At 36.4% G+C, this 18,668-nt stretch overlaps 1 protein-coding gene across 5 annotated transcripts in view; it reads left to right on the top strand.

Annotated features, from left to right (window-relative positions):
* The window catches only part of LOC121917509 (probable ATP-dependent RNA helicase DHX35), a 54,631-nt gene that overhangs the window by 22,524 nt on the left and 13,439 nt on the right, over nt 1-18,668 (top strand). For all 5 annotated transcript variants that reach the window (XR_006101049.1, XM_042443539.1, XM_042443538.1 and 2 more), the window contains 11 exons: nt 816-912; nt 6,415-6,573; nt 7,653-7,863; nt 8,895-9,019; nt 10,230-10,284; nt 10,998-11,093; nt 11,988-12,082; nt 14,310-14,387; nt 15,173-15,302; nt 17,064-17,145; nt 18,319-18,390. Coding sequence is in view for 4 of the 5 variants with exons in the window: in XM_042443539.1 (XP_042299473.1) it covers nt 816-912; nt 6,415-6,573; nt 7,653-7,863; nt 8,895-9,019; nt 10,230-10,284; nt 10,998-11,093; nt 11,988-12,082; nt 14,310-14,387; nt 15,173-15,302; nt 17,064-17,145; nt 18,319-18,390 (1,200 nt within the window). In the remaining variant the exon portion in view is untranslated. The remainder of the gene's footprint in view (nt 1-815; nt 913-6,414; nt 6,574-7,652; nt 7,864-8,894; nt 9,020-10,229; nt 10,285-10,997; nt 11,094-11,987; nt 12,083-14,309; nt 14,388-15,172; nt 15,303-17,063; nt 17,146-18,318; nt 18,391-18,668) is intronic.

The following is an 18,668-nucleotide window of genomic DNA, read 5'->3' as shown; positions in this document are numbered from 1 at the left end:
GGCTGCATTGGAGATTTGGGTTTTCCACTTCCCCAGTTTCTGTTTTTTAAAGGATTTATTTACTTTACACTTGGGCAAGCCTGTGATAGAAAACAACTGGTTTATTCTACCAGAATTCCATTTTTAAAATGGGATTGTATGTAGTGCATATAGGAATGGTTCACACATGTATGTACATATACTGCTTGATTACTATATGCTTGGTGCACACAGATGATAGTATGAACCGGTACCACTGAAAAGCATTGTTTATGATGTGTTATGGAAGTTCTACAGCTGTGATGACTACAAATATAAGATGATTTGATTTTTCAGTCATTGAGAGCTAAACATTCATGTTTGATCCAGGCCATAATTTTATTTACAATTCTGAAAAAAGGAGGTCTGTTTCTAGCCTGTGTTAACCCAGCATTTTAATATGTACTTGTATAATGATTAACCCTTTCTATGGAAATATTAGATTCTTTAACTCCCTATCCTTCAATATATTGTATAGAACTCTGTTGAGGTATTTCCATTTTTGTGAAATATGTATGTTTGTTTAAAATAGATTTTAAAAGAATTTGTGCAAATATCAAAGAGAGAAGCAAAATAACTGAGAATGATTTTTGAAGGATTCAGGAATGACCAGCTAGACCTGTAAAATATAGTTAATATTGTAACATGTACGTAATTGGAATTTTACAAGAGTGTTACTTATTTATATTGTCCATTAAACACCAACTGTATATTCTTTTTTCTTTTGATGAAAGGATGACTTATATTTGTACTTAAGTATTTGTACTTAAGATGTTTCTATATATTTTTTCCAACAGTCCTGTTCCAGATTATGTGAAATCAACTGTGGAAACTGTCATGAAAATTCATCAGACAGAAGGTGATGGGGATATTCTGGCATTTTTAACTGGCCAGGTAGACACAAAAGAAATGTTTGTCCTATTGAAATTGTTGTTTTGATGTAAGGCATTGGTATAAATCTTAGGTGTAACTCTAGGACAGGGTGGACAATGAGGGCCTATTTTCACCCCTGTAAGCTGTCAAAAATGTTTTTTAAAAAAGCAAACCAAAAATGGATGCGGCTATAGGTCAAAACTTATATTTTTGCTATTAATCGAGGTATAGAAGCCTGAAACATGTTTAAATGGTGAATTGTTATCTCAAACACTTAGAATCGTAGAGTTGGTAGAGACCACAAGGGCCACCCAGTCCAACCCCCTGCCATGCAGGAACTCACAATCAAAGCACCCCTGACAGATGGCCATCCAGCTTCTGTTTAAAGACCTCCACTCTATCAAACTCTGAAGGAGTGTGTTCCACTGTCAAATGGCTCTTACTGTCAGGCACTTCCTTCTAATGTTGAGGTGGAATCTCTTTTCCTGTAGTTTGCATTCATTGTTCCAGTTTCTGTTCTCTGGAGCAGCAGAAAACAAGCTTGCTCCATCCTGACTATGACATCCCTTCAAATATTTAAACAAGGCAATCATATCACTACTTCCATGTGAAGAATTCATTCTGTTTTCATCAGAAAAATATATTTTTGGGGAATCTGGATATAGTTCAGTGGTCACCAAAACATCCTTGGAGAGTGCTGCCTGTGGCCTCAGGCTACTCTTTGCCCCTTCCTGTCTTAGTCAGATGAAAATCCCCACTATTGCATTTGCACTGGATTAAACTGTTGTGCAAATGATTGTGCACTCACAACTGTTCTACAGTTTGGCATGTCTAATTGGGTGCTTCTTTACTTATGCTTCACTGGCAAATAATCAAAGAACATATGTCTCTGCAAATAATTAAATATTTTTCTAATAAAAATTTAATATATTGTAACATTCAATCCATAAATAGTCACTGAACTTGCCCACATCTTATTCCACAATGAATCATTATCTTAATTACGGTACATAGTTTTAGGTCTAGAAGGTTTAGATACTGAAGCTAGGGCAGTTTTCTATAGTTTAATTTACACAGGAATATTTATCTCTTTGTTTCACTCAACTCTGACTTCATTAACATCAACTGTCTGAAACTATACTATAGACAAGTTGGTTTAGGTTTCTCTGAGAATAATTAATGTTTCCAACACAGGAGGAGTGGTTAAGGCACTCAGTTCTGATAGGCCATATGTAGACATGGAAAGATCTTGTAGTTGTAAATCTACTGTCACAGTGTACCTTTGGGTAACTGATAAGCAGACTGTAACACTGAAATGGCAAAAAAATCTTTGTCTGGACCTATAAACTGATCTGAAGTATACATTCCACAATCACTTCGTCTGTTCCACGAAAAAGATTGCATCACAATCTTCATATTAAGATTATCACATAGAGTTATTTTGATGTGACCGTATGGATAAAATTGTAACTGGCAATATTTTGTAAATCAAGCCACCCTAGCAGCAGAAACCACAGGTAGCAAGTCTCTTGCTTCCTTAAATGAACAGAACCTAATGCAGTCCATCTAAAAGAGTTTTCAAGTAAGTTGATTCGAAGGTTGCATTAGGAGGAGTATTTGATGTGATGCCTTATAATACAAACTCATGTCTGAAAAATTAAATCCATTTTTGGATGAAAATGGTTGCATACTTTTGAGTGAAAAAGTAGAACAGTAAAAGATCCCATATAAAGTTTCAGAAAATAGTACTGATTTTCTGAAATTAATCATGAAGAATATACAGTGAAATACCTCAGAAAACATGGAATATCTGTGATAATGTATTCATCTTAATTACATGAACTTTACCCCAATATTTAATTTGAGTGATGTCCACCACTTATCCAAAGCCAGAGGTACTTCATCAAGCAATGCAGACAAATTCAGTTTGAGTAGTATTCATTTGAGATGTGGTGCTAGAGAACAGTGCTGAGGATACTACAGACAGCAAAAAAAGACAAACAAGACAAGATGATTGGGAAATAGTAACCAAATATTGGTATAAGAAGTTGGACAAAGAATAAAAAGAAAAAAATGTGATTAAACAAAACAAAGTAGAAGGCAATAATCAATAATAGATAGATAGATAGATAGATAGATAGATAGATAGATAGATAGATAGGGACAAAATCCAGCCACAATAGAGATAGGTAAAATGAGAGGAAGAAACCACACAGTATTAAAAAATAAGTAAGACAATGAATGTTCTTTAGTTTAATTTAAAAAAAAAACTTTATTTTCTTTTGGCAAGAAGGTATGAGTTATAACAAAGACATTCATATATTTATATTATATAACATAAATTGTGAAATTTGGAGTGTAATACTGAGAGATATTGTTATTATGTGTTATGTATATCTTTTGTTTTAAGAATAAAGTTATTGGGGGGAAAAGACAAACAAATGGGTCCTTGAACAGATCAAGCCTGAAATACCCATAGAAGCCAAAATGATCAAATGGAGCTATTGTACTTTGGCCACATCATGAGAAGGCATGACTCACTAGAAAAGACAATATTGCTGGGAATGGTTGAGTGGAGACGAAAGAGACGAAAGAGAAGAAGATAGCTAGATTGAGTTAGGGAGGCCACAGGCATGAGTCTGCCAAACCTAAGCAGAGCAGTAGAAGACAGGGAGTCTTGGAGATGTCTCATCTATAGGGCCACTGTGAGTTGAGGTTGACTTGCGGGCAGTTAACAACAACAATATTCTGAGGAGCCAATATGCCTAAATACCTAATAACTTAATAACCAAATATCTAATAACTTCTCAACACCATTGAAACTTCCAATTGCCAAATAATCTAGAATGTTCCTCCAAAGTCCCTCTTGATTAAATGAAATAGTTTCTATGACCAACCCAAGTGTTTGAATAACTGAAGTCTGAATAATTGTGAATATGATATTACAGTCATGGGGAAAAATTTTTTCTAGTTACAGTAGTTAGAAAACTATATGGGCTACTTCATACAGTTTTTTTAAAAATAGTAAAACATAGGTTTTTGTGATTTACACATCTGCTGCAAAGTGGGAAAGCATATTCATAGAACTCTGTTATACAGCCCATGATGTCTGCCTAGCTTTGGAAACTTTAAAAAAACAACACCACCAAAATAGGCAAATTGTAGAAAGATTTAAAGCAGACAGGAAAATTTATCAGATAGAAAAAGAGGATATGGAATTTGGGACATTACTAAGTAAAGACTCAGATCATACAATCTCAAAACTATATAAAATATTACAACATTTAGAAATGGAAGATGAGACGGTCAAGCAATATATGATCAATTGGGCACAAGACTTAGGTAACCCAATATTTTTAGAGGAATGGGGAAAAAAAACTGGAATGTTAAGATTGAAATGCACCCTGAGTGCAGATGTTAAAGAAAATTATCTTAAGATACAATATAGATAGTACCTTACACCAGAAAAATTAAGTAAAATTTACAAAAATAACAAGAAAGAATGCTGGAACTGCCAAAATGGTACAGGGAATTTTATGCATATATGGTGGGAATGTAAAAAAAATGAAAAAAATTTGGACCCAAATTCATCAAGAAATCGAAGAAATCCTAAACATTAAAATAAAATTAAAAGCAAATTTTTTCTTACTGGGGATGTTGAGTGATGCAAAATTGGAGAGTAAATATGGGGAAATTATCTTCTATATGGTAATAGCAGCCAGAATGGTAATAGCAAAAAAATGGAAAAGTAAGGATGAATTACTATTAAAAGATTGGTACATAAAAGTATATGACATGATAGAATCAGATAAACTTACTGATATGTTAAGAGAAGGGAATGAAAGTAGATGGGGAAATGAATGGGCACCTATTACCAAACATTTAAAAGAAAGAACAAAGAAAACAGCAGATTAAATACAAAAAGGGATGGATATGAACTTATTAAATATTTGATTTACACTGGCGCAATTAGGTTTGCCTGAGTGTGCAACAATCTGAGAATAGGATCTTATTTTTCATACTTTTTACTTTTTTATACTCTGTGATATTTGATTATAGTATAAGGGAAATAAAAATAAAATATTGAATATATAGAGTGTACGAGTGAAGGAAGAATGGATAGAGTACAGGAAAATAGATACATTTAAAGGTTTAATATGTCAAACTATAAGATTAATATGATGCTGTATTTTGGTAGATAATAAACACAATATAACAATTAAAGGAAAGGATGTTTAAACTTAACTGAAAAAGGTAGGATGTAATTGGAAAGTGCATAAAAAGACAGGTTTCTTCAGTTTGAAGGATGGGATTTTAAATGTTTATGTATGTTAGTATAATAGAATGGTTATTTGTTTTTGTTTATTAGTTAAGTTATTGTATTTGTTTGTCATACATGTATGTTCTGTTGAATTTTAAATAATAAAATTAAAAAAAACATCAATCACTTAGGCTTATGCTTTGGGCATCTATTTGTTGTGTTTGAAGCAGACATTTTATAACTCAGAATTGAAATACTAAATTACACAGTCTTCTGTTGTAGAGAAATCTTGTAGCACATTTTTCAGGCTAACTGAAAGAAAGGAATTGGCAGCATGAGCTTTTGTAGACTTCAATCTGCTTCCTCAAAGTGATTTGCAGGCATCAGACCATTGTCACTAACAGGCCCAACTCCATCAGGGCTAGCCTGAAAGATGAAGAACCCTCCCTCCATGCCACCTGTCATCATCTGGCCTGGGAGGGAGTGAAAAGGCAGGCCCAACTCCATCAGGCCTAGTCTGAAGAAGAAGAGCCCTCCCTCCATGCCATCTGTCATCATTTGGCTTGGGAGGGCCGCTTTGATTGTCTTGTCACAGAAAAGCGGGATATAAATAAAAGTTTTATTATTATTTATTTAAAAGGCAGGCCCATCTCCATCAGGGCTAGCCAGAGCAAGCAGAAGGGCCCTCCCTCCAGTCCATCTGCCATGGTCCAAGCCTCAGAGGGAGAGAAGAAGCACTGGACATGATCCTCTTCCCCACCACCATTCCCTTCTCCTTTTGTGTCACGTCTTTTTAGATTGTAAGCCTAAACGGAACCATTGGATTAAAAATAAAAATAATTGTAAGCCGCTCTGAGAGCTGTTAGGGCTGAAGGGTGGGGTATAAATACCGTAAATAAATAAAAAATAAGTAGACTGAAGTCTACGAAAGCTCATGCTGCCAATTTTTTTCTTTCAGTCGCTCTCAAAGGTGCTACAAGATCTCTCTATGTGCTGATTCTATAGACTGACATGGCTATATGTTTGTAGTCTTCTGTTCTGCTATATTCCTGTTCTGAAGTCTGTATTTGAATGAAAAATGTTTACTATTCTGCCTAAGAAATATATCTTTAACTGTCAACTTTTGTTTTTTAAGATTATAAAACACGAAGAAGAGCTTGCAAGAGTCAATTAGATGTTGTCTATGAGCATTCCTTCATCCTTGTGATACTGTCTTGAACTAAATATATTTTGATATTCCATTTATTTTTATGGTTTTCTAGGAGGAGGTAGAAACTGTTGTTTCAATGCTGATAGAACAGGCACGGATCTTTGCTCGCACAGGAATGAAGAAACACCTGCGCGTTCTTCCTATGTATGCTGGGTTACCTGCTTCTGAACAGATGAAAGTGTTTGAGAGAGTATCTCATAATGTTAGAAAGGTAAAAGCACTTCTGGTATTGTTGTCATTAATATAGTTTCATTTGGCATAATGCTTATGTCCTGACAGTAACTTGCTATGTATTAATATTTAGCAGTGTAGCACCACCTTCCTACAGGTTATTTGGTAGCCTGTGCTATAGAGATTTTTGAACAGTGTTCTTACCATACCAGTGTACTGTTATAGTTTGAGTGTTGAACTAGACACTGGTAGACCAGGGTTCAAATCCCCACTGAGCCATGGAAATCTGCTGCATGGCCTTGGGTATGTCACATTCTCTCAGCCTCAGAAGAAGGCAATGACAAATCTCCTATGAACAAATCTTACAGAGGAAACTCTATGATAGGTTCACTTTAGAGTCACCATAAACCATAAATGGTTTAAAGGGATAAAACAACCTCTCCATACATATGTCACCCTGCTTGACAGTTTTAGCAATTATGCTTTCTTTTATGCTGCTCACAAGTACCCATCTACTACACCATTCTCCCAAAAATGCTGAATGTGTAAAAGATTGGTTGCTGTGGAAAATAGAATGTTGGATTAGATAGACATTTGGTTAGATCTGACATGGATCCTATGTTCTTAAAACTACAATTTTGTCTACTAGGACTGTCCCTTACCAATTTATTTGTAATGAATCTCCATTTTTGTTTTCCTTTATCTAATTTTAATCTTTGAATGCTTATGCACTTTTGTTTTAAACATTAGAGCAAAAATCTGCCCTTGATAAAACTGAATTGCAAGAACAGTTTTTAAAAGGAGAAAACAGCAGTGTGGATTGATCTGACAGCAAGACTGTGCACTTTTCCAATCCATTACATGTGCGCTGGATATTTCAGTGTTGTTTTCAAATTAGATCTTATTGACTTCCCCTCAGAGGTATTTTATGCACGTTTTGACTGATGCATATAATTGAATACCTTATTAACTAAGATATGGGGACGTAATTAAGGTTTAGTGAATTTTTTAAAAATGGAACTCATTGGAAACATTATTGGTATTTCCTCAAGCTTATCAAGTTAGTAATCATGGAGCATAATGAGCTCAAAACAATCTGATTTTCTTTCATTGTTTTAGGTTATAGTGGCCACTAATATTGCAGAAACATCTATTACAATCAATGGCATTTCATTTGTGATTGACTGTGGTTTTGTGAAGCTCCGTGCATATAATCCAAAAACAGCAATTGAATGCCTTGTGGTTGTTCCAGTATCGAAGGCCTCAGCGAATCAGAGGGCAGGTCGGGCAGGTCGAAACCGTTCAGGAAAATGCTACAGACTTTATACAGGTGGGGCAGTGCTTTAAAAAAGAGTTTTTACCCTTTTGGTGGTGTATATGCTTAAAAATCCTTTAGCTGTCTTCAGTGTAATTAAGATTTATCATCCTGTCATAAGATTTTTATAATGGATATTCAGCTATTTTCAAATAGTTTTATAATAGATTTTGTAATACAGTTTAACAAAGTAAACACGATTTAAAATGCAAACACTTGTATGTGTTATTGTATGTATTTTTGCAAAATGTTAGTCTCTGTGTTTTGGACGTATGAATGGCAATAAGTGTATTTTGTGAGTGGTGTCTTCATAGAGTTAGTAGGAGTACTAGGAAGCAAATGTTGGGCATTCACTACCTAAGTATAAACAGCCTAAGTGTAGATGCATGGTAAAACGAGTAAGAAGCTAGTCAAGTTAGGGAAAAAATGGAAAACCGAAAAAGTGTACTTAATTGGTATAGTTGCCCTTAATCATGCTGTGTCATGCTGATACATGATCCAGTCACCTGATGCTGGATAGCCAGAAAAACATTTACCGTTAAAGTGTTGTGTAGTTGGATGAGAAGTAGCCCTGTGCAAAAGGACAATAGAAATCTCATTTCTAGATGGTTGATTGGAACAAATGGGCTATTACAAATCCAGTCTAATTTGGCTAAGAACAAAAGACCAGTAAAACTTGTTACAAATTGGCTGATACGACAAACTGTTAACAGACATTCTTGATCGGTGGATGTGTAGATACATAGGGTTTTGAGATACGATATAACCTAATAATTACCATACCTGATAAAGCTGGTTATATCTAGGTAATTAGATTCTGCAGTGTTCAGCCCTACCCCATTCCTCAAACTCTGCAAAATTATCTTGGAGGTAAATTCATATTGTAATCTGTGGAAAATCAGTTGCCTTGTGACCTCCCTACACTCATAATGCTTCTGTGTTTGTATATGAATGTCTATACTCTTGAGTTCCAAAGTTTTATAGCAGAATGAGTGGATACAGGTTTAAAGGACTGATGGATTAATGAAATTTTATTGTCTTTATAGAGGAAGATTTTGAGAAGTTGCCACAATCCACTATTCCTGAGATGCAGCGCAGTAACCTAGCACCAGTCATTCTCCAGCTGAAAGCTTTAGGAATTGACAATGTGCTCAGGTTTCCTTTCCTCTCAGTAAGTGTGAGACTCTTGTTTAGCTGTTTATCTTGTGCCATTTAGTTTGCCAGATTCTTCCATAGTATGACTCACATTTCAAGAAAAATATCAAGATTTGCTTTTCTTTTATTGGGACACCTCCATAACATTCTGATCAGTGCTAAACAGCACAGATAGGTAGACCTCAGTATTTAATTGGCTGTCATAGATTAACAGGAATCGCTTGCAGGCGAGTGCATAGAATTTCATCCAGGTCAGCTAATAGGCTGATTTAGAAGGGATGGATCTTTTTTACCCAATTCCACTAGATTGCCCCATTTTTACACTGGTCTCCAAGAAAGAGAAGCCCCTTTCTTTTAGAGTGATTGTAGGCGAAAACATAATTTTATACTCCCCCCTCACATTTCCTTACAGTTGACCATCCACATTTGCAGCTTTAATAATAATAATAATAATAATAATAATAATAATAATAATAATAATTTGTTTTATTTATATACCGCTATTCCAAAGATCATAGCGGTGAACAGCAAGTAAGCTAATTAGCAAGTAAGCTAATTTGCCCCCAACAGTCTGGGTACTCATTGATTATTCATGGATTTGATTAATATGCTATCTCTAGGAAGCACTAGGTCTTCCAGCATGACTCTGTGGTTAGTGTCCATCAGAAGTCACACTGGAAGACCTAGAGATTCCTAGAGAGAACACTTCTCTAGGCATTTGTAGATCCTCTAGCACAATTTCATAGTCAACTTCTTCAACAACTTCTTCTTCTTCTTAAACTTTATATATATAGTGCTGTAGATATTCACAGCACTGTACATACAATAAAAATCAATAAAAATAAAACCTGCCATCTTGACCATAGAATTGCCCTGGAGGACCTAGAGATTCCTAGAAAGGTGTTCTCTCAGATAAAAAAAAGTTTTTTTTTATTTGTGGTTTTTCCACTTTCACAGGGTCCTCTGCCCCTACCCTCGGCGAATATGGAATATTCTTGCAATAGAATTTGGAGTTCTTGTGTTATCTTTCTGGATTTTAGTTCAGAACACTAGATTCTTATATTTATTACTATTAGTGATGGCCATTCGATACAACTGAGAGGAACATCTAAAAATGTTTATCTATGAAATGTCTAAATGTACATGTGTTTGACAGAGGAAAGGCAGCTAGAAATGGAATCAATGTCTCTACAGCAGGCAGAGCAAACTGTTTTTTCCCCCTCCAGCCTCCACCTGCTCAGTCAATGGTGCAAGCTTTGGAGCTACTCTATGCATTAGGAGGTAAGATGGTTTAATTTTCATTACTTCAGAAAAGATAAAGGATTATCTTCTCCTGGAATCTTTCAATTTCTGTTTGTTTTGTGCTTTTAGGTTTACATTGTAGTGTAGGGCTGCGGTGGCTTAGTGGTTAAGATGCCAATTCTGACGATCGTAAGGTTAGCAGTTCAAGGCCCAGGTGGTGTGGGACAGAGTGAGCTCCTGTCACTAGTCCCAGCTTCTGCCAGCCTAGCATATCAAAAGCATGCAAATGCAAGTAGATAAATAGGTACCACTTTGGTGGGAATGTAACAGTATTCCATGCAGTCATGCTGGCCACATGACCACAGAGTCATATTTGGAGAGTGCTGGCTCTTTGGCTTAGTAATGGAGATGAGTACCACCCCCTACAGTCGGTTACGACTAGATATTCACATCAAGGGGAAATCTTTAACCTTTACCTTTTGTAGTTATCCAGACAACTGACAAACTCCATGTAAAGTTTAGCTAGACCCTTACTTCTGAAGAATAGTGTGTGCAGTATCATAAATCCTTCTGTGCAGAGAATTGTGTTTTTAAAACATGCATAATTTTTATTCATATTTTATTGGTTTTAAAGCTGTATCAATACAGATATAACAGCCAACCTAACATACATATAATTATTTGTTACAAAGTATATTATAAGCACTTGTTGGATCATCCGTATTTATGTTTTGTATTTGCTTCTCTTGCAGGGCTTGATAAATATTGCCGTCTCACTGAACCTCTTGGAATTAGGATAGCAGAATTCCCTTTGAATCCCATGTTTGCTAAGATGCTCCTAGAATCAGGTAATTCCAAAGTCATACTGTTGTCATTCAGCCTACATGTAGTCAATTTGTCATACCTTAGAGGTAAGAATGCTGTACTTGCTTTTTTCATCAAAAGGAATTATTTGCTGTTTGGTTTTCCTTAATGTTATAAATATTTGGATAACACTTGGATCATGATGGTGGAATGTAGGAGACAAGAAAGCAGAACTGAAGAAAGTGCACTTCCTTTAAGTCCATACAACAACAAACCAAAGCCTAAATATGCCAAAAGTGTGATAGCTGCAATTTATTGAGTAAATTCTGACTGAAGCTTCAGGGAGTTAATCTTCCTCCTCTATTTGTTACAGTTGCTAAAGTCAACAAAGAAATAGTTGTACTATTTGTTGCCCAAGGTTAGTTTCTATGTGATTACCCATGATATATATGTGTGCACTGGGACTCTGGTAGGCCATCTCCCCATTTTATCACCTTGAATCTGCCAAAAAGGTTAGGGGAATCTCTGGAACAGGATTCAGTGTAGTGGAGGGACCTATAGTCGTAATGGGAAAGTCAGCTATTTTTGTCTGGTTAATAAATTAATCGCTGCATAAATTGCCAGTGCAGTCTGACTTTAATGGGTATGATTCTTTTTAATCTGCGTTTGAATATATGTTCGTACCCCTTTGTGATAGGACAAGCTGGAAATCAGAATGTTAGCAGACATGTTCTTGAGTATAAGTTGAAATGCAATAGAAAATAATTCTCCATATTTCACATAACTATAGATTTGATATTTAGCTTGTTTTGTAATACAAGTTACCTGATGCTGTAGTTTTAACCAGGTGAGTGTGTGCAGCACATTATCTTATTTAGCATTTTCAGTGTTTGGGAAACTGAATTGAAGTTCTTTTCACCCTTTTGATAATATTTCAGGGAATTTTGGTTGCTCCCAGGAGATTCTGAGCATTGCTGCCATGATGCAGATCCAGAACATCTTTACAATTCCTCCAAACCAGAAGACACAAGCTGTAAGTGTCATTTCTGTACTCAGTGACATTAGTTTGAGCCTCTTTCAGTTATTTTGCATATAGATTTAAAAAGCTTGGTATCCTGTTTAATTCATGTTGTTCACTATTTCTCATTGACTACATCTCCAATTAACATCTGATAGTCCTAAGAAGCTTGATTATTTGGTGATTCATTCTGTATCAGAAGATGAAATTATAGTTGTTCACTGCTCAGAGTAAGAAGTATATAATTAAGTTAAATTTGAGCTTTAAACCTGATGACACTGATATATTCAGTGACGGATTCAGCCTGGGGTTTTTTCCATCTCTCTGAAACATTCACATATGCAGTTAAGAGTACTTCTGGCACTGCCTATGGTCTTGGGATGTTCAGATGTGATGCTGAATCCTTTTAAGTAGCTTAGGCTTGTATACCGGATGTACTCGTTTTTGGAGGAGGTAGACCTAGTCACTGTGGCACACATTCAGATTGTGTCAAAGTTGGATTCCTGAAACATACTGCATGGAAACGTCATCTGATACAGAAACTGCAGCTAAACTTTTGATAAGCTACTTTCTTGGGACATGTATGTTTCCTTTTATAAGACATTCTCTTCACTCAATTCAAAATAATTCATTTTTACATTTAAAGCTCTAAACATCTTGGGATAGACTTAAAATACTATCTTCTCCAAAAACACCTTGCCAGCCCAAAGAGACCAGTCAGGAAAAGGCTTTTTGCATTTCTTACTTCATGTGAGATATGGTTGATATGAAGATATGGAAAGCCTGCTTTTGTTGTTGAATTTTGCCTGTGAAAAGCACTGCCCAGGAAACCTGTCTGGCCTCTTCCTGTTGCTGCAATGATCACTGAAAATATTTTTGTTTTCACTTGACTCTTATTATTTCTACTCCTTTCACCTCAGTTGCTTTTATCTGCTGCTTTGGCCTATGTTCTTGTAATTTGTGTTTAATTGTGATTGCTTTTAAATTTGCTGCTCTTTGTCACCTTGTCTTTGAATATGGGGGTCTTTTATCAGTATATTTAAAAATGCTTCCTATCGTTTTAACTTTTAAATGATTGATAGAATTACAATGAAATACTATCTATACTCATGTATAAATCTAGAAATTTAGGTAAAAAAATTGACCCAAAAAACCTGAGTTAACCTATTCACGGGTCAATGTAAATAAAGTAACTTAACTCTTATTTAAAAGAAGGAACCATTTCCTGTTGAAAAATAAGAGTATAATATGTGAAGCACTGACCCCCCTCTACTCTCTCATCCATCCAGTCTTAAGAATAAGCACAAAGAGTAATGTCTGATGGAATTTTATAAGTTCTTTGACATTATTTTGCTTTGCTTTATCCTTTAGATCTTTGCTGTGTGCCCATAAATTTTATCCTCAACTTTTCTATGGGTCATAGCAAAATCCATAATTTTGGCCCCAAAACTTGCCCTCAACTTATACATGAAGTCAACTTATAGTCGATTATAAATGGTAGGCAGGATTTGTGTAACACAGAACAGTGTTAATTAAAGGGGCACTGTAACTGAAAAGGAAAAAGAGATGATAGTAGATAACAGGAGAATTGCAAAGGTCAGAGGGATTCACAAATTTCTTAAATGGATGTAATGCTATTGACTTGAGTGGGACTTCCAAGAAAATGATGTATGGTCTCTTTTTAAAGTACTGTATTTTCTGGTGTATAAGACTACTTTTTAACCCAGGAAAATCTTCTCAAAAGTTGGGGGTCGTCTTATACACCGGGTGTCATATTATAGGGCAGGTACTGAAACTTCCGAGCCAGACTGGAGAATCTGCAGTCGCCGCATATGATGGGGGGAGCTCAAAAACGGCTGTGGCCTCATCCCCGCCATATGCGGCGATCGTATGAAAGCAGCTACTGCTCTGATAGTATTGGAGACAGGGAACACAGGGCAGGCAGGGAGAGCTGACCAGTCCAAGCAGGCTTTGTATACAACAAGGTTTCCTGCTAAGGACCTGCATGCCATAAGTATTTGAATTTAAATTATCATATTGAAATCAAATCTGATTTTTTAAAAAATTTTATTTGGTGTGCGTTGGAAGAGGGGTAGTCTTATACGGTGAGTACATCCCAAACTCTATATTTTAACTGGGAAAGTTGGGGGATCGTCTTATATGCCCAGTCGTCTTATATGCCCAGTCGTCTTATACGCCGGAAAATACGGTATTTAAGTTTGTAATCATTTCTCCTTTTCAGACCAGAGAACACAGAAAATTTGCTGTTGAAGAGGGTGACCATCTCACTATGCTTAATGTCTATGAAGCTTTTATCAAAGTAAGCAGCATGCCAAATAACAAAAGAACACACGAGGCCTGCTTTTACATCTTCAGTTTTGCTAGATGTGGATTTTACATCTTCAGTCTAGCTGAAGTCCAACATGGGGACTGGCTGTGTGTTGAAGGTCAAGAGAAAACAACACAGGTTCTGACAGAGGGGTTCTTCCAAAACCCTGAAAACCCTGCTTGGTCCTTTTATGACTTGAAATGTTTAGGAGCAATCCATGTGATCATGGCCACACAAGTGTACCTCTTTCTTCTTAGGGACTAGGAACTTTGTATGTGATATACTATTTAAAAATGAATGATGAAATTCTCAAGCTTAACACAATCCATGTCCTGTCAGCAATCCCATGAACTCAAAGTATGCTTGCTTGCAGATATGCTTGCTTATGTTTGAAGCACGTGCACTTTTTGTGATTAATATATTGCCTTGACTGCAGAACACCCTAATTCACAATGGCTATGTCAACTGAAATTTATATTTGGAATGCAGAGAAATTTGATATTGGATAGAAACTAATTAATCATGAGACTTCCAGTGCTGGACATCAGAGTCTCTTTCACAGATTCAAGTATCAATCTTCATCTTGTCTTGCCCAGAGGGTTTTATGATTTTAGACATACAGTATTTTGTTCATATTGTAGACAGATTTGAGTTTTTATGTTCCCACTCCCTCTTTCCATAATGTTAGGGAAATAAAAGCCTGGAAATGAAGTTAGAGCTAACACTTATTTGAAACTTTTCCAGTACTGTTTAGCTTTTTGTTTTTTCCCATCTAGCACAACAAGAATTCTCAGTGGTGCCAAGATCATTTTTTAAACTACAAAGGCCTCGTCAGAGCCACAGCTGTCAGAGAACAGCTGAAAAAACTTCTTGTCAAGTTCAAAGTACCAAAAAAATCCTGTGAAGGTATGAGGAAGAGAGAAGTGCTTGGTTACCTTGTATCTGTTGATGATTCCCTGCATGTCCTTTCATGGCATTTTGTATAATTGATTTCTTTGCTTACTTTTTAGCAGTAGCTTATAACACTCATTCATTTTAAGTTGTTTTGATGATGTGTGGTGTATTTTTTCTAATGGGAGCTTTGGTGGAAGTTTTCTAACATATTCCGTATGCCTGTAACTCTTGTTCTTGTCAGCTTTAATGCTATAAGCTAGTAATATTTATATCTAGGAGTGCAGGGAATCTGGAATAAATTTTGTTAACTGTGTAGACACACCTTTGTCTGGCTTCCCTCTTCATGTTTCATTTGCTTATGTGTTGCATTAAGAAAAAACAAATGATATTGTGTTTCTTGAAAAGAGAAATGAACACACCTAGTTTGACAACCATTTGTCTGTCTTAATCAAAAAGGTGCTCATTAATGGAAGCACAAGCAGTGCCTGACATGAATCAAACTTCTGCATATTTTTGCTTCTAGATGTCATAACTCATGGCCAAAAATATAAAGGAAATAATTTTCATGTGGATACATTTCTTATTTATTAATAAAATGTATACCCTGTTTTCAGTTGCGTAATCAGGTAGTTTAGTTAGCATCTAAAATGCCATGTCATGTCAATCAATAAATAGATTCAAAACAGCAAGTTGATAAAAGCAGTGCAAAACATCCCCCATTAGCTTTCTCAGAGTCACAACTGAAGGTTCAGAAATGCACATAGGAAATTATTTCTTTATATTGTTTGTTCATAACTCTACAAATTCTGGATCACTATATTTTAAAATTACTGAAATTGTTTTTGTGGGTTTTTCGGGTTATGTGGCCATGTTCTAGAAGAGATTCTTCCTGACGTTTCGCCAACATCTGGCGTCAGGAAGAAACTCTTCTAGAACATGGCCACATAGCCCGAAAAACCCACCAAAAACTATGGATGCCGGCCATGAAAGCCTTCGACTTCACTACTGAAATTATTTACATAAAAATTATTCCTGATCATCAGAATGCCTTGCTTTTTTTCTTTCATCAAATGTAGGAAGCTCTCAGGATGGTTGCAACAGTGTCCATTGCACATGCCATGTAACAGGTGTTTCTAAAATTGTTTTAATGAAAAGCACTTGCCAATTTCATTTGAATGAGAGGGTGATACTCAGCCATTTTCCAATAGGATATTTGCCCAATTAAAATCTTTCCTCTTCCTGCTGCTTTTTAACCTAGAAGAAGGAGAAAAATAACCTGTATCATCTACTTTCCTTTTGTAGATACAAAAGCAGTTGAGAGAATACAATGATTTTGAGTAGAAAACAGTCAAAAAGGAAACAGTTCAAATCCCTCTGCCTTGCCAGCCTTCCACAACAGTTTCTTTTGGTTTGTTTGTTTTATTTAGATCTTTTTTAAATAAAAATACCCCTGTTATATCTGTTTGCTGCATAACACCTAGTTTGGGCATTTCTGATGCCTGTGTTTTGTCATATGTCAGGAACTGAGTTGTAGAGATGAAGAAATAAATGATACTTTACATAGAGATCAGTCATCTGCTGAATGTGAAAGAGAAGAAAACAGTTATTTTATATTTAAGAGTCCAGTTAAAGAGCATCTTCAAATTGTGTTTGAGGAGTCAATTCACAGGTGTAACGTCTGTTAAAGAATATGGGATTAACATTCCCCCCCCCCCCCCCCCGTGTGAGCCAACAGAGAACCTGAAAAACAGTGGGTTTACTTATTTATTTTAGGTGATCCAGATCCTGTTCTAAGGTGCATAGTTTCTGGATTCTTTGCTAACGCAGCCAGGTTTCACTCTACAGGGGCCTACAGGTAAGTGGAATTTTTTTACAATAACCCCACTCCCAGTCCATGAAAACTCTGATATCCTAGTGGTGATTATTATACAGTAGCTAAGCTCTAAATGTGGTGAAGAAGGTGGGGGTGGTGAATAATTGCAGTCATGCAATAGGCAGTGGTGGAACAGAAAGTTAAGGAGGATGATATGGGGTAAAGTTGTGATCAGTGAAGGTGCCCTGTTGAAGGCAACAGCTGTTAAAAACAGTATTGATTTGCTTTCTATGGTCCTGTTTGCACTGGACAGAATATTCCAGGGGCAGCCCAGAGTATCCTGGCCCTGGAACCGCCCCGACCCTCACCCATTACAAAGGCCCTCCATTCTGATGCCAGGTGGCTGTTCATACACATGTCCTGCTGAGTCACCTGGTGCGTCCACTGTCACCACAGCTCACTTCGCTCTGAGATCCAAATGAGGCACCCAGCAACAATCACATGACTGCATGCCTCATTTTGATTTCAGAGTGATAGACTGGTGGCAGCAGCAGTGGCAGTGCTGGACAGCACAGTGGGATGTGTTTTAAACAGTTGCCTGACATCAGAACGGAGGGCGCCACATCTTCCTGGAAACTCTGGAGCAAATAGTAAGTTATTTTATTCTGTTTTACCCTGATTCTTGTGCTGAATGGGTCAAACATTGTCTTGTTTTTTTGCACCAGAGCCATTTTTTGAGATATGCATTGTCTCATCTCCATGTTGAGAAAATGGGGGAGGAGGGGCCATGAAGATACTGTATATCAGCTAGAATCATAGGCTAACAGATAGTCTTTCTTTGACACAAATTAGTGCTCTGCTTGACAGTTCAAATGAGTGACATCAGGAAGAGATAAAAGAAAGTACAAAGAATGTACAGCTATCCACCATTTTCTTAGAGTAAACCCTTTCTTTCTTCTGAACTGTAAAGTCACAGTAAATATGAGGAAAAAGAGGACATTCCAATCACTCAAATGAAAGCTGGAAAGGGTTCCAACTCAATTTTCTATAGATGTTAAAATTTTTGAAAGTTTTGTCTAGCTGTAACGAGGCTTATTGAGGTATAAGTGCTTTTGGGGGGAATAGATTATATTGGCCCTCATACTCACTTAGTTTGGCATGTCATGAAATAGTTACAATATTTATTTGAGTCCAAAATATTGCTCTTTACTCAAGGACTATTCGTGATGACCATGAACTTCATATCCATCCCACCTCAGTGCTGTATGCGGAGAAGCCCCCTCGTTGGTAAGTTTACGAAGTTTTCCTAAATATTCTAGTTGGGTTTAACACTGTAGATTGGGGTGGGTGGATAAAGTGTAACCTCCCCCCACTGTTTCTATTGCTCTCTGTCCTTCCAGACTTCTTGGGCTACCCTTTTTCTACCCTCTCCCCTCCAAGAGAGGAAGGAAGGAAGATTAATTAAGATTAATTAATTAAGGAAGGAAGCCCCCCCCCCCCAAAATGACAGTTCACCTTTTAAACAGATTGTGGAGTTCCCTGTGCTTTTTAATATTTAAAAATAC

Source organism: Sceloporus undulatus, unplaced genomic scaffold (genome assembly GCF_019175285.1).
Source record: "Sceloporus undulatus isolate JIND9_A2432 ecotype Alabama unplaced genomic scaffold, SceUnd_v1.1 scaffold_21, whole genome shotgun sequence".
Taxonomy (NCBI): Eukaryota; Metazoa; Chordata; class Lepidosauria; order Squamata; family Phrynosomatidae; genus Sceloporus; species Sceloporus undulatus.
The sequence above is the reverse complement of the archived record's forward strand: the minus strand, read 5'-3'. Positions and strand labels throughout refer to the sequence as shown.